General features: G+C 40.5%; 1 protein-coding gene across 1 annotated transcript in view; it reads right to left on the bottom strand.

The window, feature by feature from the left end:
• LOC102010255 (deleted in malignant brain tumors 1 protein) overlaps positions 1–22049 on the bottom strand; it is an 86293-nt gene extending 64244 nt beyond the window's left edge. Inside the window, exons 1-13 of the mRNA XM_013503021.1 lie at positions 21968–22049; positions 18862–18915; positions 17596–17643; positions 16576–16893; positions 15212–15280; positions 10856–10924; positions 7667–7729; positions 6416–6733; positions 6220–6291; positions 5716–5778; positions 4087–4155; positions 3755–3826; positions 42–71 (exon numbers count right to left, since the gene is read on the bottom strand). Coding sequence (XP_013358475.1) covers positions 42–71; positions 3755–3826; positions 4087–4155; positions 5716–5778; positions 6220–6291; positions 6416–6733; positions 7667–7729; positions 10856–10924; positions 15212–15280; positions 16576–16885 — 1135 coding nt within the window. The 5' untranslated portion in view covers positions 16886–16893; positions 17596–17643; positions 18862–18915; positions 21968–22049. The remainder of the gene's footprint in view (positions 1–41; positions 72–3754; positions 3827–4086; positions 4156–5715; positions 5779–6219; positions 6292–6415; positions 6734–7666; positions 7730–10855; positions 10925–15211; positions 15281–16575; positions 16894–17595; positions 17644–18861; positions 18916–21967) is intronic.
• Between the last annotated feature and the right edge of the window lie 80 nt (positions 22050–22129).

The raw sequence follows: 22129 nt of genomic DNA, 5'->3' as shown, positions 1-22129 counted from the left end.
ACCTTATCTTGTATATGACACTGAAGGCAACACAGTCTTACCTGTAGGCAGAGCAGCTGTGGAATCTGCACCTATCAATGTGAAGAGAGATCATGCATGTTATTGTGTCTTACTCAGTCAGTGTCTAGTGAGAGCTTCTTACATCTGGGGCAGCAGAAAGGAAAAGAAAGCAAGATCTTGCCCTTGAGAGTCTTGGCATTTCCTGGAGATCTGAGCGATGGACCAGTACCAGGGCAGCTCAGGGTGGGACACATGGAACCCACAGAGTTTGCCCTTCAGCTTCTGGACCACAGGAGCTGCCATCTCTGTGACAGGAATTGTCCTCCTTCTTACAGAAGCATGCTCCTTCTTGTCACTGATTGTTTTTCTCTTTATCTGGCACCCAGAAAGCTCAGAGCCTCATTTGTGGCCGTATGCACTGGATTTTACAAGAAAAATTTAGATGGTGTCTTTAGCTTATTCCTTTCCTTTTATGTGTCCTAGTTTCTGCAAATAGTGATTGTATTCTGCTCTGTTCTTTCTATTTTTCCATCTTCCTCAAACTTATGTACATTCATCCCATTTTGTAGTTATGTATTTATTGTGATCATTGTTTAAATGTTCTGGCTATGTCATCAGGGCATAGGTAGGGTAACCTGGTTCACCTCCATAATTCCAGTGCCTAGCATAGAACCCCACAAGTAAGTGGACATAAACAATATGCTTTCTAAAGGAATGCAATAGGTAAGTTGTAAAAAAGTGACTAAGTGACACAGATCATTCTTCCCTGCCTTTTGACCCACATATGCAATAAAGGGCATGAAAATATAACGGGCTTTAACATAGACGGAGATGAACATACACAGGGTGAGTTTTATTCTCTTTCCTAGTATACAGAGAAATCCCCATGACTGCCCAACTCTGTGAGCTCAGATGCTGCCTTGGTTAGTAAGGAAGCTGCATAAGGCCAGGCCCTGCAGGTGGAGAACTCTGTGGATGCAGCTGCAGAGCACACTGCTTTTGTCAGGGAGGGCAGTGAACACCTGGAAAGATGAACCATAAAGAAGACAAGGAGGCAGTTCTTGGCTCTCAGTGGAGATCTATACATGATATCTGGGAGTGCGTCATCTGGTTAAGAAAGTATACATAGACTACTAGGTATTCCCCTATTGGAGAAGTGATTGAAGACTGTCACCTTTCAGGGATGTTATAGCTTAGATCTAGAATGGCCCTCAAAACCCCATGTGTTTGGAAGGTGATTGGTTATGGGGGTGTTACAACTGACCTGCCTTTAGAAGGTGGGGGTCTTTTTGGAAGAGGCAGGTTACAGAGGCCTGACCCAGAAGGGCATCTCTCCCTCTCCCACCCCCTTCACTCTGTGCTTCTTGGCCACTATGACATCAGCAGCTTTTCTCCACGTCAAGTTCTTCCACCACGTCCCCAACAGTGAAAGGACTGAAATTCCTGAAATGTGAGCCAAAATAAACCTCTCTTCCTTTAAGTTGTTGGTATTGGGTATTTTGTCCCAACAATGAGGAAAGTAACTAAGATAAGGTATGAGAGAATATCTACCCTGTACACACTCTCTGGGGGGCTCTCACTGCCCACACACTACAATGTCCAATAGGATCTTCCCAGAGCCTGTCCTAGAGTGGGACCCTGTAGGGGCTGTCTCCACCTGGCCATAGTACAACTGGTGGTACACAACAGTGGCTTCAGCCAAGTCCTAGAAGTCATCATATATTGTCCCTCACTCGCCCTGAATGAAGACCTCGACGTGACCTGGGCACCTCCCTGCGCCATTCAGCAGCCTCAGCCCTATCCATGCTCCCAGGGTATGAGGAAATGCAGTGGGAACTAGCCTCTGGGGTCAGAAAATTGCCTTGATCCTGTTATATTGGGCTCTTAGGCTATGGTTTCCATATACTCATACTTACTACATACCACAAAATAGAGATGATGATGATGTTATAATTATCATACTGCTTCACAAGTATAACTACACTATAGGCATCATCATATGCTTTACAGGATTTGATCTTGAATGACCTTCACAGCAAGTTTTTTATTTTTTTTGCTAATGAAGAAAATTTGACTCCAGGAGTTCAAGATCAAATACCTCTACATAGCCTGAACTTGAATGTGAACATTCTAACAGAAACTTAAATTTTAACCAGTTTTTACACTGTTTAAGAACATGAGACTGGATTTTGCCATTGAGAAATAAATCAGATACCAATATTTGCAGAATGAAATATGATTTGCAAAATGGTTAAATTACATAAAACCATGACACCCAAAGCACATTCCCTAATCAGCTTTATAGACTCATCATTTCACAATAAGAGTGTAACCAATCTGGCTTTAATAGCATTTTTGAGTGAACTCACATTTCAAAAATAGGAATACTAAGTCCTAACTTACCTAGCTTACAATTCCAGCCAGTCACTATCACACTATGAAAGGAGATGTTGGTTGAGAACAGACAGAAGAACTTTTGATTTTTTCCTATCAAAAAAATCCTAATTTTTTTCCTATCAAAAAATTTTTTTTCCTATCAAAAAATCCTAAAAATTTTTTCCTATCAAAAAAAAAGATGGGAAATTTATTCTCTGGAGAAATTAATTTCCAAAGATTCATTCTTGCAGACTCAGGCAAGCTGAGACCAGACTGAGCATCAGATGTGTTACATATAATTTCCCACCCCGCTGTTGGAAAACTAACAGCCAAACATATCACTCCACTCCCATCAGCTCTTTCGTGCCTCATTCTTAAATGCAGACACATAGCTAGAAATGCTCAGATCTTTGATAAATGCCTGTATCTTAAGAAATGTGACTAGAATAGAAAGAAAAGCACAGAGGAGAAACAGGAACAGCAAAAGGATCAAGAAAGTTTTGAGTAGATAGCAGTAAAACAGATACCAAGAAAGTTAGAGAAGGCACCGTATCTGTGAAACAAGAACCAGAAGCTCTGAGAAAGGAAAGCCCAGACAACAAGAATGTGCTTTTGAAATTGAAAATAAAATGATCAAAACTTTAACAGAATTAATAAGATACCTGGAAGGTACTGTTAACAAAAACTTGAGTACAGAGAAAAAGATTCCAAAGATGCAAAATTAAAGATATATCACAAAATTTACCATATCAACATGGGAAATCCAATCTCTGCTTACAGGATTTTTAAGAAAACAAACAGAACTGGTAAGGAGAAAATTATTAAATAACTCAAGAAAAACTTGTAAGAACAGAAGGATATACGCCTCTAGACTAAAAGCTCAAACTGCAAGCAGGATAATGTATGAAAGACTACGAACAAGGTAAACCATCATGAAGCTCAGAACACAAGGAACTAAGAAAGGTCCTAGAAATTTTCAGAAAAAACAAGACAACACACAGATAATCCAAAACATGTCAAGTTTACAATCTCCCAACTAAGATCTTGATGGACTTGGGTCTTAGAAATTAGGTCTGCTACAAGTTTATCTCAATCTAATACAGTCTCCCCAAACAGCATTTGGTCAAGGAGAAGCCTAAAGTTTGAGAAGTATGTGCTTAAGCCTTGACTTTACCATTTCTAGCCAATTAATTCTAGGAAAGTTAATTTTTCTGTGATCCATATGTTAAAAAGTGAGAGTGAGGCATGGGTGCACTTACTTGTAGGTTTCTGTGATCGTAAAATGAAGTGTTAGTTATTTGAAAGCATCTGGTTCTCTGCTGATCACATTTTGGTTCCATTAATAATGGTTCTTTTTCCCATTTTCCCAAGGACTTACCTGCCAGGGGAGCAGGTGTGGGTTGCAAGGTCACAGGATCTGTTACTGCTATGGTGGCAGATAATCCATCACCTGTCCCAAGAACAACCGCAAGCATCCCTATTAAGTAAGACATCCATAAACCCAGCTTGGGAAAGAAGAAGGTTTCAAAACACGTATACACGGCCAGAAGTTTACAGTCAAACATGCAATTCTCACTCAGCTCTTCAGGAGGTAAGTAGGGATCTAGCTGGTACTCCTTGCTATGGCTACAGGTCTGGGATATGCCAGCTCAGTGCAGGGGACATGGTTTCCTTTCTTTACCCTCCACCCCAGAACAAATGCCAACTGACCTGCTGAAGTAGCATTCAGAGGAAGTGCAGCAGGCTCTGTGGTGGACACAGGTATCAATAATGCCTGCCCTGTGAGTGCAAAATAAAGAGAGGCCTTGTTTACTGCTGGACACCTCCTCACCACCCATGGAGACAACAGCCTAGAGAGAATGGCTGGCCAGGTAGAAGCATCTACTTCTGCCCAGGCTGCCCTAAAAATGTTGGGTTGGCTTCTTCATCTTTTCTGCCATGTTCATCCAGCTGTGGATATCCCATTCCACAGTGGGATGAAAAGTATTGGAACATTGAGGATACATCTGTGGTTGGGACACTGCAGCTCTATAAGTGCCCAGAAAATCATGTGTAGGTTGCTTCTTCTTTCTGCTTTAGTAGCAATCCAGATGTGTTCATATAGGGACATGGCTGTGAATGGAATGGCAGGGCATTTTGCTTTCCATCTAGGTCTTTGGTGGCTATGTCTGGGTTCTTAGTAGCATCAGGCTTTCACCAGGCAGCCAGCCCTGTTTTCATCTTACTAACCCCTAGGACAGTAATCAGGTATTGTAAGGTTTCCTTTTAAGATGCATTTCAAATAATTAGGGAAAAATGTTGAGACTTGGTAAAAGTTAGATGTGGCTCCCTGGCATGAATTCTGTTCTTCTCAATATTTGTCAACGAGTTTGTTACTTCTCATGATATCCTTTGATATATGTATGCATGGCCACTTCATTACTGCAGTCAGTTTCAGTAATTTATGGCTAGACTATCCAAAAGTGATTAAACTATCAGTTTTTCTTTCATCTGGCCTACATGGTTCAATGTAGAATCAGTCTTAATGTTGGAAATGTACAGTTGTTTTTTTGTTTTTTTTACATTCAACAGTGAAAGAGCTGTTGGTGCTGTAGTCAGGATGAAGAGGGTGGTTCTGTGAACACATGGCCCCTGCCAGGGGCAGTCTCACTGACCATCATTTGGTTTTCTCGTCCATGTTATCAAATATTGGGTTTCCTGCTCTCCTATCTGTTATGTGTAGAGAGAGGAACTGTTCATTGTTAAATGTTCCCTGAGTTCTCTTTCAATCACTTGTTTGACTGTTTCTGCATTTTTCAGGTAATCAAAAGTAGAAGGATGATTCTACAAATGTTTACCAGTTTGTAAATCCATGAGTCATTTTGGTCACCTCAAGTATCACTTGGGAGATATTAATTCAATCCTAATTGATATTTTTTTGCTAATTGGCCAAGATTCCAAGCTCATAGCCAAGCTCCTTTGGAGACAGCTAAACATTCCCAATGTTCAGGTGTTCTTCAGGCAAGCTGAGGAATTACTTAAGAAGTGTAGATGATGAGCGAGAACCTCTTTGGCCCTCATGCTCTGTGCCCACTGTGTGATGTGGAGTGGTATGGAATGGAGTTAACTCTTCCACCATGGAGGGGTGAGACCATGTAAGATCATCAGCTGTATGATTGCAGGGACTCTTGCTAGCATGTGACAGGATCACCTGCAAGAGGAGGCAGTGCCCAATACATTCTAGAAGGATGATACCCTGAAGTTACAGAGTGCAAAGGCTTTGTTTCCCTAGCTTATGAAAGGAACATTCTAGGGAGGAAAAGCTACCAAGCAGAAGAACCAGGTAAAGATTGGACTAACCCAGGTATGACGGGGTGGCAGCTTCAGGCTCTGTTGTAGTGGGGTTTGGTGAATGGCCCATACCTGGTGGGCAAAAGAAACCAACATTTAAATTCTACAGTTTTTTTTACATTATGATCTTCAGTGACTTCTAAAAACACAAATTGAATATTTCTGAAAAAAAAAAAAAAGTAATAGCCTTACACCAGGGGAGACAATGCCAGAGTTTCATGAATTAGGTTAGTGCTCGTGGGTTATTTGGAGACAACTGATATTTTCTAACACCTCATGGGGGAGGGACCTGTGGGTGGAGAGACCTTAATACATTCATTATTCCACTGCATAAACATCTCATACTCTGTTTATTTTTATCTACAGACACGTTAAGAAGAACATATCCCTTTGACTGTGACATAGAATGGATTTTTACTCTTCTGTTCTGGGAAGAGCTCTACTAGGGTGTGACAAAATGAATTTTAGAAGAGAGAGCTCACCAAAAGCAGGCTACCCGATGATTGGACTGACCTGAGAGCACTTGTGACAGTGGTGTGGCTTCAGGCTCGGTGGTGGGGTTGAGGGCTGGAGAGCCATCCACACCTGATGGTTGAGAGAGTTCAATACGCCAAGATGCGTGAGGTTATTTAAATGTTTATTCGATTATTTCTATTAGCCACAGCTGATGTAGCAATAGTGCGGTCCTGGGAGATAAACAACCTCTTACCTGTGCAGACCACACTGGCATCCTCCAGGTGCCCGCAGTTATGTCCAGCCCGGCTCCCGTGCACGCACTGCCCCAGGTGGCTCTCATTGCCCACACACTCTACGTCATCCAGCAGGATCATCCCAGATCCTGCCCCGAAGTGGGCCCTTGTGGGGGCTGCCACTGCCCGGCCACACTGCAGCTGGCGGCACACGACAGTGGCCTCAGCCAGGTCCCAGAAGTCATCGCACACCTTCCCCCACGTGCCCTCAATGAGGACTTCCACGCGGCCTGAGCACCTCCCTGTGCCATTCAGTAGCTTCACCTGCACCCAGGCTCCTGGGGGACACAAAGGAGAGGGACAAGAGAGACTGGTCTTGGTGTCAGAGATATTTCTTCTGTCCTCTCTGAAGCTGAGTCTGTTACCACGAGAACCTGTGTTACACACACAACTAGGAGAACAAACTACGGTCCTCTTCAATTTAAATGACAAATTTTTGCTTAAAAACTCCAGTGAGAAAAAACTGCTTCTGCCTCCAATTTTTCTTTTCCTTTTTGAAATTAGCGTATGTTTAGGGTACATGATAGCTAATTTATTGAAGGGAACTAGTACATATGTGTAGCACATCTTGACCCTTTTTACCTCCCCTTCCTCTCCCTCCCTCTTGTGTCCTCCCATCCCCAAATTCTCTTCCCATCTCTCCTCCATAGTTGGTCTCCATGTTTCCTATATATATATTAAAAGTTTATGGAGGACCCCAGTGTACTCCAAACAAGGACACGTTACCCATAAAGTAATTTCACTGCACAGAAGGACAAAATAATATGAAATACACTAGATTTATAGCAACACATCTAGGTCTTGACTTTGTGTTTACAAATAATATTTAAGTGATGTCCTGATATCCAGAACGCCTATTCTCATATTAGCCATAATGCTTTCTAACACATTGGCTCTCACAACTGTAATTTGTGAATTTGTGATATAGGAGACAATTGAACATAAACGTGTGCCTAGAAGCCTTACTGTTCACTTTTTGTATATCTCTCTTTTTGAAAGCTATTCATTCCCCATCCTAGAAGCAGTATTGTATTCACTTCAGAGGAGTTAGACTCAGGTAAGTCTCCTAAATTGCTCAAGATTACACACCTAGAAAGTGAAGAACTTCATGTCCTTTCTCTTATGCACGGGTACCTCCTGAAGTGACTCTGACTATGGTTTTCCTCTAGTGTGGATGCATCTCTGACCTCACTTGCCAAGTCTTTTCATACCTGTTGATGAAAGTGCAGCAGATGCAGGGATTTTGGCCAGGGAAGTCTCTGAGGCAACCCCAACTACATGGAGAATGTGAAAAGTTATTGTCAGTAATTATGTAACATCAAACTAGAAGTAAAATGAAATGAGAATTTCTTTAAGAATCCAAACCAGAGGTGAGTAGTGGTCTCATTTAGAAGATTATCTTTCGTCTAAACCGCCACCTTCTCTATCACCTTGATTTTGTGTGTGACTATTTCTTACTATAAAGGTAACAGATACCACAGAACTGTCATGATTTCATCAGAGCCAAGCGCAGGAGACCAGGTCCTTGGGTAGCCTCAGCCAGCACAGTTCTGCACCACTCCCCACCTGCAGTTCTCAGAACAACTGCAGAAAATGCTGGAAATGCACCATCTGGAGATAAGGAGGCATTTCCCAGGACATCCTGGGCTTTGCCTTGCCCCTCCTAGAGCAGGATGTGCTGCATTGCAAGTCTAGTTGCTCCAGGGGTTAAACCAAGAACAGAGTGTGTTCCCAGGTCCTTCTGCTGCTGTGTGAAGTGGAGCATATGCTGAGGAGATTCCATTGCCTTGGTGACTTTCTTGAGCCTTGGTTTTTCTTTCTTTTTTGTTTTTTTTTTGTTTTTTTGTTTTTCTCCGGTACTGGGAACCGAGCTCACGACCTTGTGCTTGCCAGGCAGGTGCTTTTACCGCTGAGCTAAATCCCCAGCTCTTGAGCCTTGGAGGACCAGTTCCTCTTGGGCTGTAGGTATCCGTTTCCCTTCGCACCTGTCTATGAATAATAATGATGCTTTGCCTGACTTGCCATGCTCGTGTTCTACTGGCCAGTGAAGATGCAGAACTGCTGTGGCAGCTGGGTCTGTTTAAGCCCCTATCAGAGTCAGAGCCCTGTAGCACCAACTAGCTCAGTATAAGTAAAATTGCTTATCAAATTAAGACTTTAACACAAAGTTAAAGTTATCAAGCCCACTGTCTAGTAAGCTACTCAATATTAATTAATGTTTTACGTCATTGCTGTTAGGAAATTTAGTCAATCAAGAAGCACCATACTGAATGGGTTGTCTGTTACTGGAATCATAAGCATCTTTGCAAAAGAATTTGTTTGGTGCTAGTAGAAATATCCAGATAGCTTTATCACTAAAGACAGAATGAGTACAATGCCAGGAAAGCAGTGGAAATGATACAGGCTGAGAAACACCTGGCTGATGGTAGAGCTTTTATAACAGGAATCAGAACAAATGTGGAATTTAACAGGAAGATGCACTGGAAACATGGTAGATATGGAGGTATTCCAGGCAAAGAGGAAAATTCTTATCTTTAAGATGTATTTTTTTTGTTGTTGTTGTTGTTTTTTTTGTTTTTTTTTTTTGTTTTTCTCCAGTACCAGGAACTGAACTCATGACCTTGCGCTTGCCAGGCAGGCGCTTTGCCGCTGAGCTAAATCCCCAGCCCCTAAGATGTATTGTTCTATAGAATAATTAGGATGAGAGTTGGAGCCCAAACTCACAAAGAAATTTAACATACTCAAGGAGATAAGACCATTTAAACAACTTGATTAGGCCTTTCACAATTATTCATGTATATTGCTCTAAGCATTTGGAATTGAGCATTTCTCAAATTCATTTTTGCAGTCCCTAAATCTGTCCATTTCAGTGAATAGAAGCTTAGTAGTTAAGTGAGCAGGGAAACTGGGCATAACATAAATCTCCTCTTAGAGAATCCCTGTGCTCACTAGCAGAGGGATTAATAGTACTTAATAACCCTCTTAGAGAATAAAGATTTCTGATATGGTTCCTAACTAACTGATAAAGTTAGTTATTATACTTGTCTTTCAATTCTTACGTCTAGTGTATTTGAACATGAAAAATATGTAACATATAAAGACTTCTTATGAATGTTTATTTTAGACTTATTATCATTATATGAATAGGAATGGTAGAAATGTCAATAGCTGGTGCCAAAGGAAACACTTCCAACACTGGTAAAGTACTACCTCTAATAGTACAAAATGAATTAAACAAAAAAGGTATCTTATTGTTAAAATAGATCCTCAATCGTGTTTACTGTCAGGTAAATTAGAAATCCAGTTTCACAGAGGCTTAAAGAGAGGCCTGTCTATCCTATGAGGCCTGTATAGCCTCACTATACCCTTTATGGATGCCAATCATAGCATCTTTAGTGTCAGATGAGGAGAACATTTTCCCTATCTAACAGACAGGCCTGGGGGTGGGTAGATTAGAAGAAATAAGAGGTGTGAATACTGAAAGAACCTGAGTTCCAGCATCCTGATCAGAGACCCCTCTACACCACCCACCTCTCAACCCAGCTGCACCTGGGGCCTCATAACACTGTCAACCCTGCTATTGATAGTAGCCTCTACTCCCTGCCCATTCCCAACCCTCATCCTCAGGCACCCGTTACCACTTGTGCTCTCCCAAGCCTTGTTCTTAGCAGGTAGCCACAACCCTCCTCACTGAACTCACTCCTCCCCATGATCCTACAAAAGACCCCATAGCCTGTACAGAGCTGTGGGTCTGGGGTCTAGTGCCAGAGCGGTCCTTCTCAGATTTGTTCTGAAGTAAACCTGTCCTGTTGATCTTATAATGTTGTTTCTTTTCTTTTTTCATAACAGACATCCTCTGTATTAAAAGTCCTGCACAAATATTTATGGATATTATATTCATAAAAAGCTATGTGCTAATGAGACAGTTAAAAAAGAATAGACATCCTTATAGGAATGCATTTTGTATTAAGTGCAACATGATGCATGCAGAAGAAAAAAGTAGAAAATATAAGGAAAAATGTTTTTTAAAATAATCAGATATATTTCAAGTTATGTGGTATTTAGCACTCGCAATGTAGCAACACATGAAAAGTTCATTGTCTTAAGGTCATTTTCTTAATATATCTGGCTAACGGAGTCTTCTCTGTGTATTAGTTCCAGGCCAAAGCAGATTGGGTATGGTAGGCCTCCCTGACTCAATGTATTCAAATATAGAGGGGAGAGAGTGTAACTTTCCTAACGGTATTTTCTTGATGAGATGAGCCAGCGAGGACACAGTGATGTGAAAGTCCCTAGTGGGGACTGGTATGTGTGGCTGTGTGGGGCAGGGTTGTCATTGTTGTCCCTCATGTTTCTCTGCTCCAAGAACAAGCACTAAGAAACTTACTGTAAAGACTCACCTTCTGGCCTGAGTGTCAACTGCAGAGCAGCAGATTCAGAGAAAGGAAGTGTGGTTGATGATGCAAGTCCTATCAGTGTAAAAAAAATTAGAGAAGGAGAATATTTATACTAAATTAAATACTGTCAGGGGGTAACACTTTTCCCCACCTGATATTTCCTTCCATGCAGTGCTAGCTCTTTCCCATTCCTTCTTTACTTTAGCTCATGAAAGCCACTGCCCAATTCTGCCCTTTTTCCTTTTTGGAAGTCAGCCTGTCCTCAGAGCAAAGATCTGCTCTGTTCCTCCAAGACAGGCCTCCTTCTAGAGAGCTTCGTTCTTCACTGGATGTGGCCTGCCATTTTGGTCTCTATCTCACGTTCCTTTTTCTTATTTTCTTAATTGCCCAAATCTCAGTTGGAGACAGAGAATAGCATTAATTATTTTTCCCCTTTGAAGATACCGTATGCAGTATCACCAGAAATAAAAATTTGGGCAGGAAAGGAATTTCTATTCCCTACCTCCTTTTCTTCCCCTCATCTTGGTTATTGAATTTCTGCAGAGGGATGGAGGAATCAAATATCATTAGGATCCAGCTCTTTAAATGCACAGAAAATTAGTTGTGAAATTTATTGGTCTCCATGACTGTTGGTCCTTTTCAGAAAATAAGCATAATGTCTATTTTACAAATATACGATATTAAGAAAATGTTTGAGCTGCTCAGTATTCACCTAGAAGTTGGATGACACATTGTGTTGAGAAATATATCTGTAGGTGACTTTGGACATGACTTTTCCCATCATTTTGTCTCATAAAAATCTACTGGTCATGTGTACTTATGGAGTCATTTTGATGGTTAGACTATCTAGCAAAGGCTGAGCCATAAGATTTTAAGAATGAGATAGATAAAAGCACAAGTTACGTGACTTTTATCTTTCACTTAGCCATATGCTGGCATTTGGAATGGCCTTAACCATTTCAAAGGGCTGGTGTCAGACCTGTTGGTGAAGCAGTTGGAAAGTCAATCCCTAGAGATAAGGAAGGATAAATCTGACTGTCTGGACATATCCATTCTGTCATTTTTCATTCCCCCTTGTTCCCCAAACTTGAGGGAATTGGCCACATTCTCCTAGCCAATATTATAGGTGACAAAAATCACGAATATTTCCTGGACCTCTGCCACTCCCCCAGGTGCTTGCATTTGTCTTTTTTTTTGATTTGAATCAAAGCCTTTCTGTGATGAGTCATTTACACCCCATGTCAATTCTAAATTTTTATGAAGTTGCAATCTTCAAAAGTGTTTATTCGTGGTTATAATTCCTTTAGAGTACATGAATTATTTGGAGATATTTGATCTTTCCTAAAATAACTACTGAGGAAAAATTGAGACATTTTAATGAAATTCATTGCTGCAGTAATTATCCCATTGCCTAAACATCTCATTCTGCTTATCCTTTTCATGAACATAACACTTTGACTGTGATGTGGAATGGAGTTTTGCTCTGCTAGTGTGAGAAATGCTCTGTAATTACTTAACAAAATAAGTTTTAGAAGGAAAAGTTTTTTAAAAGGTGGGTATGGGGAGGAGTTTACCCAAAGCGAACCCCTCACAGGATGGACATGCCTGGCAGGGTGTGAGAAGACAGTGTAGCTTCAGGCTCTGTGGTGGGGTAGGGGGCTGGAGAACCATCTGCACCTGATCAAGAGGTCAAGGTTTGTAAGGCTGGTTGTAATTTGCTGTCCAATGGTTCTGTTAAGGTTGGCTGACTGACAATTCTGAAGCCTGTGGGAACTCACAGCCCTTACCTGTGCAGACCACACCAGCATCCTCCAGTTGCCCACAGTTGTGCCTGGCCTGGCCCCTGTGCACGCACTGCCCCAGGTGGCTCTCACTGCCCACACACTGTACATCATCCAGCAGGACCTCCCCAGAGCCTGCTCCAAAGTGGGCCCCTGTAGGGGCTGCAACTGCCTGGCCACACTGCAACTGGCGGCACACAACTGTGGCCTCAGCCAGGTCCCAGAGGTCATCACACACTGTTCCCCAAGTTCCCTGGACAAAGACTTCCACACGGCCTGAGCACCTCCCTCTGCCATTCGGCAGCCTCACCTCCATCAGGAGTCCTGGGGTCGGGGAGACAAAGAAGAGAGACTTGAGGACTGGGCTCTGGTGCAGGAGATTTCCTTCAAACTTTAGAGTGGTAGGGGGTCCTAACTCTCTTACGGAGATGCCCGTTGTTGAACATACAATTATTCATCTTGCTACCACCATTAATAACTAAATATACCTTATTTTCAAAAGACATGACTAGGACTTTTTGTGCTGCTCTTGGTAAATGCTGCCTCTCGAATTCAGTTTAGGAAGATTTTTATAGTAACAAACATAACTGGGGGAGCTGAGTGAAGTGGAATGTCTTTTTTGTACTTCTTTGTTCAAATGAAGTTTATTCAAATAAAACTATGGGAAGGAAGGTGTGTGGGTTTTCTTGGGGCAGTAGGAGAGAAATGTGTAAAAGCCTCCAAATCAAGGGACTTCTAACCAAGAAGAGCAAGTGCACACTGATCAAATGGAGCATGCAGATGGAGAAATGCTGTGGAAATTACACATTCATTAATTTTCCCCTTTGAAGATACCATATGCAGTTTCACCAGATCCAATGACTTCCGAGAAAGCTGGTTGAATGTGTTTGAAACACACAAAAGCAGTGACATCCTAGGAGGTGAAAGCCCTCACCTGCACAGACAATGCATGGTTCGGGTGTGGGACTTAGGGATGTCATTCTAGAATGACAACGGAACTCCCAGTGTGAAGATAGGATTTCCCTAATCCAAAGCTTAGGCCTCATGCCACCTTTTATTACAGCTGAATCCCATTTTCTTCAACTGCAAGATGGAAGTCTCATCAGATCTTGTTGGGAGCCACTGGAGCTGGTTATTGGTCAAGCGGTCAAGCAGTCAAGCTACCTAAGTATTGAAAAAGGCATCTTGCTTTTATATAATGGAATATTACTCAGCTGTAAAGAAAGATAAACTTGAGGCTTTTATAGGTAAATGGTCGCAACTAGAGACCATAATCATAAGTGAAATAAATCAAACATACATGTGCAAACATCGCATTGTTTCTCTAGTGTAAAGCCTGAAAGAGTTAATTTAAACTAGGAGATATGATAGACATTGTAAATTGATAGGAAAGCACTCAAATGTAAAGGATAACTGGGATATGGGAAAAGAGAAGGCAAAGAAGGAGAAAGTTTGTATGTATGTATATGCAGGATAGTTAACATGGCTGTTCTACTGTCTTGTATTTCTTTGCTGAAAGAAACTGTCAATGAGTCCTTGGTTGATCAGCTTTGTATGTCTATATCTGTTTTCATGAGAAACCACTTTGAAGATATCAATATGTAATACAGCAAGCATTGTTAATTCCCTACCACTCTGTTTGTAACTCTGTACTGTCTGTACTGTTCCTTTGCTATTTTGTAAAATGTCGACTATCTGTTAATATTTTCCTCCTTTTATTTAAAAAAAAAATGAAAAAGACATCTTGCTAGACAGTTACAGTCGTTAGTTGCTAGGTAACATTACCCCCCCCATGATACTAACTTTGCAAATGTATAAAATAAACGCCCCTACTATTGAAGTCAGTCCTCATGCTCATCAGGCAAGAGGTAACTCCACCTGACCCCAGCTCTTGTCTCTTGTCTTTATTTTTCTCATACCCACTGCCGTTTCTCTCAGGGGTACAATGACAGACCAACGATGTTCCATACAAGATCTGGCTAGCAATAATTTTTTAAAATGTACTATATAATATTTGGGTAAATATTCCAAAAATGGTTACAGGACGATCTTATATGCTAATGAACCTCGGTCAGTTGAGATAAATTTTGCTCAAACAAAGCAGTGAAAGGAAAGATGAAAACTCCAAATGAATAGTTAACATTTTATCTTTCATGTCTTCTATTACAATAAATCTGCTGTTCTAGGTAGCCTAATAATAATTTAATTTCAATATTTCTAATTTCTTCAAAGAGTCTTGATGTGAGCAATTAATTCTTTAATTAATTTCCTTCTCTGATCCATGTCACTAGGAAGCATCTGAGAAAATTAAGGATCTGTAGTCATACAGGTCTGGGTGAACCCAGCCTTTGCCCCACACTGGTTATATGATTCTAGACACCTAACCAGTTCCATCTTCCCATCTGCCATCTCTGAACCTCTGTTAATTCATTTGTGATGACGTGTTGAAAATAACCATTGCCTTTGAGGCTATTGCAAAATAACAACATTATATAGGCATTTAAATCTATGCACAGCACATAGTAGGTGCTCAGGGAGCACTTTGCACAGATCCAACCCAGTCTCAGGAAAGCATTACCTGCTGGGGTGAGTGTGGCATGAAAACGGGGGGTGCCTGCTGTGGGTGTGGGAGCTGAGGGGCCATCACCTGTAAACAGGAACAAACAGGGACATCACTCACAGCCAGGAACTTCCTTACCCCACTTGGGAAAGGTATTTGCAATGACAGCACTCTGAATGCCTGGATTTGAACATTCTATCAGGTCTCCCTCAGGTTTCCCCCTTGCAGTGTGCAGACAAGACTTCCCTGCCCTGTTTTTGAGGTTTTCAGGATCTAAAGTGTGGTTTTAGAATATTCTCTATGCTCTGTACATTTCACGTCTCAGAAAGCCTGCAAGCCCACCTCCCTGCTGCCACTTCTGTTTGTTTCCTTCTGGCAAACAACCATCAACGTAGAGCCATGTGGACATGACATTCACATAAGGGACTGAATTTCTCTGGCTTTCCCTAGGAGTTTGGCAAATTTACCCAGATTAGGTGTTACCTAAACTGTGCAAACTGTACGTAGCACCTCTGAGCTGCTCTTGGTTCTTATTTTGCTTCATAAAGCATCAATCTAAACAATCTCGCTGCTATCTCATTATTGGATCAATTTGACCAAATTAGATCTTCAAACGTCACATTGCAATTATCTGTCACACTATTCAGTGTGGAGAATTGATTTATGGTTTCATTTTTAGTGGGTGACACGTTGTGCAATAGATCTGGTCTTAACTTTCAGTGTTTTGCCTGTTCTATGGCTGCTGGATGGAGTCTCAGCACTGGCCAGATGTGGAGGATCCGTGCCCCTGCTGTGCCTTCCCCAGGAGCGCTGTACCTTTCCTACCTCTGGGCTCTAGGAGCACCCATTTGAGAGTGCTCACCTTTTTGGTATCTGTTAAGCACCCAAATAACCAGGGCAAAACCTGCTTTTCTAAGCTGTCATTTAACTTCTCCTGTACCCCACTGTCTGCCTTGGGGATATGATAGTAAAAGGCATACTCCATAATGATGGATTTCAGATGCTGGACTAAATGTACATTTTGGAAATTCTCCTATCTACTTTACTCTTATCAATGGCCCTTGCTCATAACAAGGAATTGGGCCACCCTACTCTCCTTCAGGGTGTCTGCCCCAGATTGAAGAAGTGTCTTCTGCAGAGTGAACAGAGCTATAAGCAAACACAGCCAGCACAGGTGATGCACCTATGAGTATGTACCCCAAGGACACAGCTTTAGACTCTGCAGAGTGTATAGGGGTTGGTGGGTCACCTGTGGGTTGAAAGACATCAACTCAGTAGGTCTATGGGCTTATTATACGTGTTTAATGACTGTTGTGAATGCAGACCAAAGTTACCTGAAGGGCCATAAAACTCTAACATCCTGGAAGGTGGTAGCCCCTCACCTGCACAGATGACTCCGGCATCCTCCAGGTGCCCACACTTGCGCCTGGCCTGGTTCCCATGCACGCACTGGCCCAGGTGGCTCTCACTGCCTGCACACTGTACGTCATCCAGCAGGATCTTCCCGGAGCCTGCTCCGAAGTGGGCCCCTGTGGGGGCTGCCACCGCCTGGCCACACTGCAACTGGCGGCACACAACTGTGGCCTCAGCCAGGTCCCACAGGTCGTCACACACTGTCTGCCATGTTCCTTGGACAAGGACTTCCACGCGGCCTGAGCACCTCCCTGTGCCATTCAGCAGCCTCACTGCCATCCAGGATCCTGGTGGGGACACGAGAGGAGGGATATTAGGGACTAATCCTCCTGTCTCTGGAAGGTTTCCTTTAGTTTTTAAAATTCTTAGTTGGGTGTATTCTCATTTTACAAACATGCAAGATCACACAGTTCTCAGGGACCCACATATTAAAAATAAGCAGAGTAATTTGCAATTTCAGGTGAAAATGGACTTTGCTAAATCCTCCACTTGAAATGATGAAAGCTTTATAAGAACTCTTCAGAACTCCTAAGGTTCTCCTGATGAGAACATTCCATCCATACACGATTCCCTTATCAACATTTCCAATGAAACAGTGAGCTAGACTGTCTAGGCCAGTCATAGCTACATAGACATCTCATTATCCAGAAGAGTCTTAGAGCAACTTGGTCCCTTTGAACTCTGGAAAATCTTTTCTTGTGGTTTTACTGCGTGAAGGAGGCAGAGGATGGGAACATTTTGTGTTTAGGAGTTAAATGCCAGGGACCCTGAGAGCTGCTAACTTACATATTTCTTCCTCAATCTTCTGAAATGGGCTGGGATTCCATTTCACAGATAAAGAAACTGAGACTTGACAGGGTCAAGAAAATTTCCCTAAGTCTCACAGCAGGCAAATGGATTGTTTTCTACTTTCAGTTCCCCGACCTTGGAGAATATCTCTCCTATTGCTGTCCATCAGCCCTTCATATCTCAGGACCTACTTCCCATACCTGCAGATGGAACAGTCAAGGCCTCAGCAGCGGGGGTCCGTGATGGCTCTGTGGAAATATCAGTTACAATGAATAGCAAACAGGTCACAGTCAGTCAGTAGGGTGACAAAAATGAAGTGAACACACTGCACAAAGGACCCATCCAAACAATACCCTTCTGAGATCTTCTATTTTCTTTTGATTTATCTGAATTGGCCACCATTATTACCATTAAATAAGATTATTTAACTTTTTATTCATTCATTGTGTTCATGGTCAACTTATCCTGTATCCTTTGCTCAGTAGAAATAATCTTGTAAAAACAGAATACAAGCTCAGAGGCATCATCTAAGGAAAACTGAGGGAATGAGAGAAATTGCTATAAATTAGTAATGCTGTGTGCCATAATTCATTCAAGAGTACTTATTGACTGTAAAGAAGGAAATGATGCTTATAATTGAGGCAGAAGCTACAACAAATATTAAGTCATTGTGATATGAAGTGGCTTTTGAGAGATGTCAGCAAGAAGGATACAACTGTAAGAATACGCCTTCTTCCAAGGGAAAAACTGCCTGGAGAATGGTTGCCGAAGCTGTGGCAGGACTTTAACAAGTAGAAATAAAAAGAGCTCCTTTAAGGCAGCTTTGGAATTGCAGGATAGCAACTCTGACTTCAGACACTCAGCGAGATGAGATAATGTGTATTTTAATTTGACTGTAATACCTTTGTCACTACGATAAATATCTGGATTTCAGCACTTTCCTTACTCATAATATGCTCTGTACATTTTACATCTCAGAAAGCCTGCAAGCCCACCTCCCTGCACCATTATGCAGAAGATTTCTGGAGAGATGCACATGGAGAAAAGGGAATTTGGCTCAATCGCATAAGCCTGGCACCCTGAGATTTCTACTGGGTATTTTGAAGGGTTAGGTGTTCATAAAGGCTCTTAGATATCTGTTGTACCGAGACCTGTCTACTGTGTTTGACACATTTCTCTAAACTCACAGGACCACAGAATCCGCCTGTGTGTGAGTGCGTATGTGTACATGCACAACTGATTTTAGTATCCTGTTGAGCTAGCATTACTGGAATCATACTTTCAGAAACATTTTTATTTCACTATCTCAAGAATCCTAGCAGGGACTGGGGGTGTCTAGCAACATTCATTATTAAATTTCTGATTTTGTTCATATTTCTAGGAAAATGATATGTTCTTTAAACCTCAATGAATATATAGGACATAAAGTTTTGATGTACACTGAAAAAAGATGCACTTTTCTGTACCTGCTGGTGTTTGTTCTTCCACAGAAGGGATGGGTTCTATTATTATTTCAACAGCTATGGTAAAAAGAAAACACCAATTACTTAATAAATAGCACTCCAAGGAGATAAATGAAAGCCAAGTAAAGGGAAAGCTATCTGGCATCCTAAACCAACTTCTAGCATCTCTTTATGAAACTGTAATATAAGAAACCACTACTAAAGGGCTTAGTGAGTTTCCAGACCAAAGACATGATTGTTTTAAGCTGAGATCTAATTCTTATTCTATCATTTATTACATATAAACTTCATTTTTATGTTTTGTGACAATCTCCCTATGTAGTTCAAGCTGGCCTTGAACTCACTATGTAACCAGGCTGGCCTCGAACTCTCGGCAATTCTCTAGCCTCACGCTCCCAAGTGCTAAGATTACGCGTGTGAGCCTCCATGCCCTGCATAAACTTAAGTTTTACCAGCAACAAGAAGGAGATATTGAATTTTTAAAATTTAAGTGCCTTTCATAATAGCATAAAAACCCATAAAATTCTTACGCATAAGTCTAATAAATATATGGAAAGTCTGCATGCAGAAAACTGCAGGATCTTGATGAGATAAACCTTAAATGAAGAGATATACAGTATTGATTGGTTAAAAAACTTAATAATGCTATAATATCCATTTTTATCAATTATATAAATAGACTCAATACAATTCAAATTAAAAATCTCATCAGATATTTTTGTGGAAATTTATACACTAATTTGATTCTTTGGTGAAACTCATTAAACAAGGTTGTTTTTATCAAAACAATATGTTGTATACCTTAAATAGATGCAATTTTTTATTTCTCGGTCATATTTCAGTAGAGTTAGAACAATAAAATTTGAATCAAGAGAAAAAATATAGGTTACTCTGGTGTGAGAAACTGAAAGGGTAAATCATTACTAAAATATGTAATAGCTATTGGGAAAAAGGAAGAAAACATTCAAATGGGAAAGGGAACAAGGGAGGGAGGAGGGGGAAAGAACCCAAAGGAAAAGAAAAAAAGACAATAGAAGGAGAATTGGAAATAAAGTTTTTGTAAATATGGAGGGGAAGAAAGAGTTGAAAGGAGAGGAAGGGATTGGAGAAAAAGAAGAATCAAGTTATATCCTTTACAGGTACAAATTCCTTATGATGAACATTTATGGTCATTATGCATATCTAAAATGTCCAAATAAAATTAATTTAAAAAAGAAAAAATGAACAAAATTGGAAGAGTCACACCATATGACTTCATCACTAATTTGAAGTTATAGTAATCGAGACTGACATGGGCCTGAGGAAGGTCACACAAGTCAATGGAACAAAAGGAAGAATTTAGAAGTATATCTATGTATATGTGGTTATTTAATTTTTTAGCAGAAGTTTCAAGTATTTCAATAGAGATAGCATAATCCTCATTATAAATGGGGTTGGAATGATTAGATGTTTATGAAAAAAACACCACTGAATTATCTATTAAACCAAACACAAAAATCAATTAAAACAAACCATATGCATAATGAAACATATAGAAGAAAGCAGGTAATAATAATCTAAGAGACTTTTAGTTAAGCATATATTTCTTAGATAAAAATGTCAGTAAACTGGACTTCCTTAAATATTTAAAATTTGCCGTTTTAAGAATGCTGTTTATAAAATGAAAAGGCAATCCACAGACTGAGAAAAAAATATTTGAAAACATGTATCTGATAAAATACTTGTATCTATAATATACAAAAAACTGTCTTACAATATATCAATAAGACAGACACCTCAGTTTTTTAAAAATAAAAGATTTGAATAGATATTCCACTAAATGCATGCAAATAAGCAAATAATGCCCAACTTTGTCTTTAGAGAAAAGTAACTTAAAACCACAAGTATGTTATATGCATGTACTAATGTGCCAAAATGAAAACCATTATTCTATATAGCTAATGTGTATGAATAAAAAAAAAAAAACTAAAAAAGTCAGCACTATTTCATTATAGTAGAGCTACCATAATGGCCAAATTTTAAAAATAGAGAACCTAAAGTGTTGGCAAGATGTGAACAATTGTAACTCTCACATGTTGCTGGTGGGAATGCAAAATGTTACAACCATTTTTAAAAATAGCTTGCAACTTTTGCATGAATATTTATAGTAGATTTATGCATAATAGTAAAATGTAGACATAGTAGCTGGGCATGGCTGGGTGTTCCTGTAATTCCAACACATAGGAGGCTGAGGCAGAAGGATTACCATGAGTTTGAGACCAGCTTGGGCTACATAGTGAGTGCAAGGCCACCCTGAACTACATACTGAGACCATGTCTCAAAAAGCAAAACAAAACAAAACAAAAAATAGAAACACATTAATCTCCACCAATTAGTGAAAAGATAAACAAGTTTTGGTATATCCATGCAGTGAAATATTACTCAAAAATAAAAGAATGAATATATGATGCATGGAATTACCGGGATGATTCTTATAAACATTATGGTAAGTAAAGAATCCTAATAAAATGCTCTGTATTGCTTGACTGCCTTAGATGATGTTCTGGGAAGGCAAACCTATAGAGATAGAACACATATCAGTGGTTGTCAGGATTAGGGGGGTCAGGAGAGAAGTTTAAGTACAAAGGGGCAAGGAACCTCTATAAGGTAATGGCAATGTTCTGTATCTTGATGATGATGGTGGTTACACAATTGTAATGATTACAATTCTTTAAAGTACATGGTAGTTTCTACTGTCAGTAAATTATGCCTCAATAATCCCAAATTTTAATAAAAGGTAACTCTGGATATTGAGAGCATACAGGCACAGAAGCCAGACAGAAAGCCTGTGGCAATCTAGGAAGGAAGGGATGATGAAGGCTTAGATCGGGACAAGGCTGTCAGATGAAGAGGAGGTCGTAACTACAACCCTGGGCTTCTTTCTGTAACTGGGAAATAAATTCATCCACAGAGACCTATTTGCACAATACTAGATATCCAGAGGTTTTAAGACTTAATGATTTGCTTAAATATTCTTGTTTGAATGTTAAATTCTGTAAATACTCAACCATAAAAATATATAAACTGAAAATAAATGATAAGAAACTCACAGATACAAAATTTGACTTACCAGGGAGACTAGTTTTTGATGGTGATGGTGCAGGTAGTGATGGTGCTGATGAAGAGGAGATGGATGATGACAGTGATGGTGATGCTGGTGTCAGTGATGATGATGAAGATGATGATGACAGTGAAAACAACAGTGAAGATGATGATGAGAATGGTGTCAATG

The sequence above is a fragment of the Chinchilla lanigera genome, unplaced genomic scaffold (genome assembly GCF_000276665.1).
Source record: "Chinchilla lanigera isolate Chin_1 unplaced genomic scaffold, ChiLan1.0 scaffold00076, whole genome shotgun sequence".
Lineage (NCBI taxonomy): Eukaryota > Metazoa > Chordata > Mammalia > Rodentia > Chinchillidae > Chinchilla > Chinchilla lanigera.
Note: the sequence above shows the minus strand (reverse complement) of the source record. Positions and strands in the feature narration are given on the sequence as shown.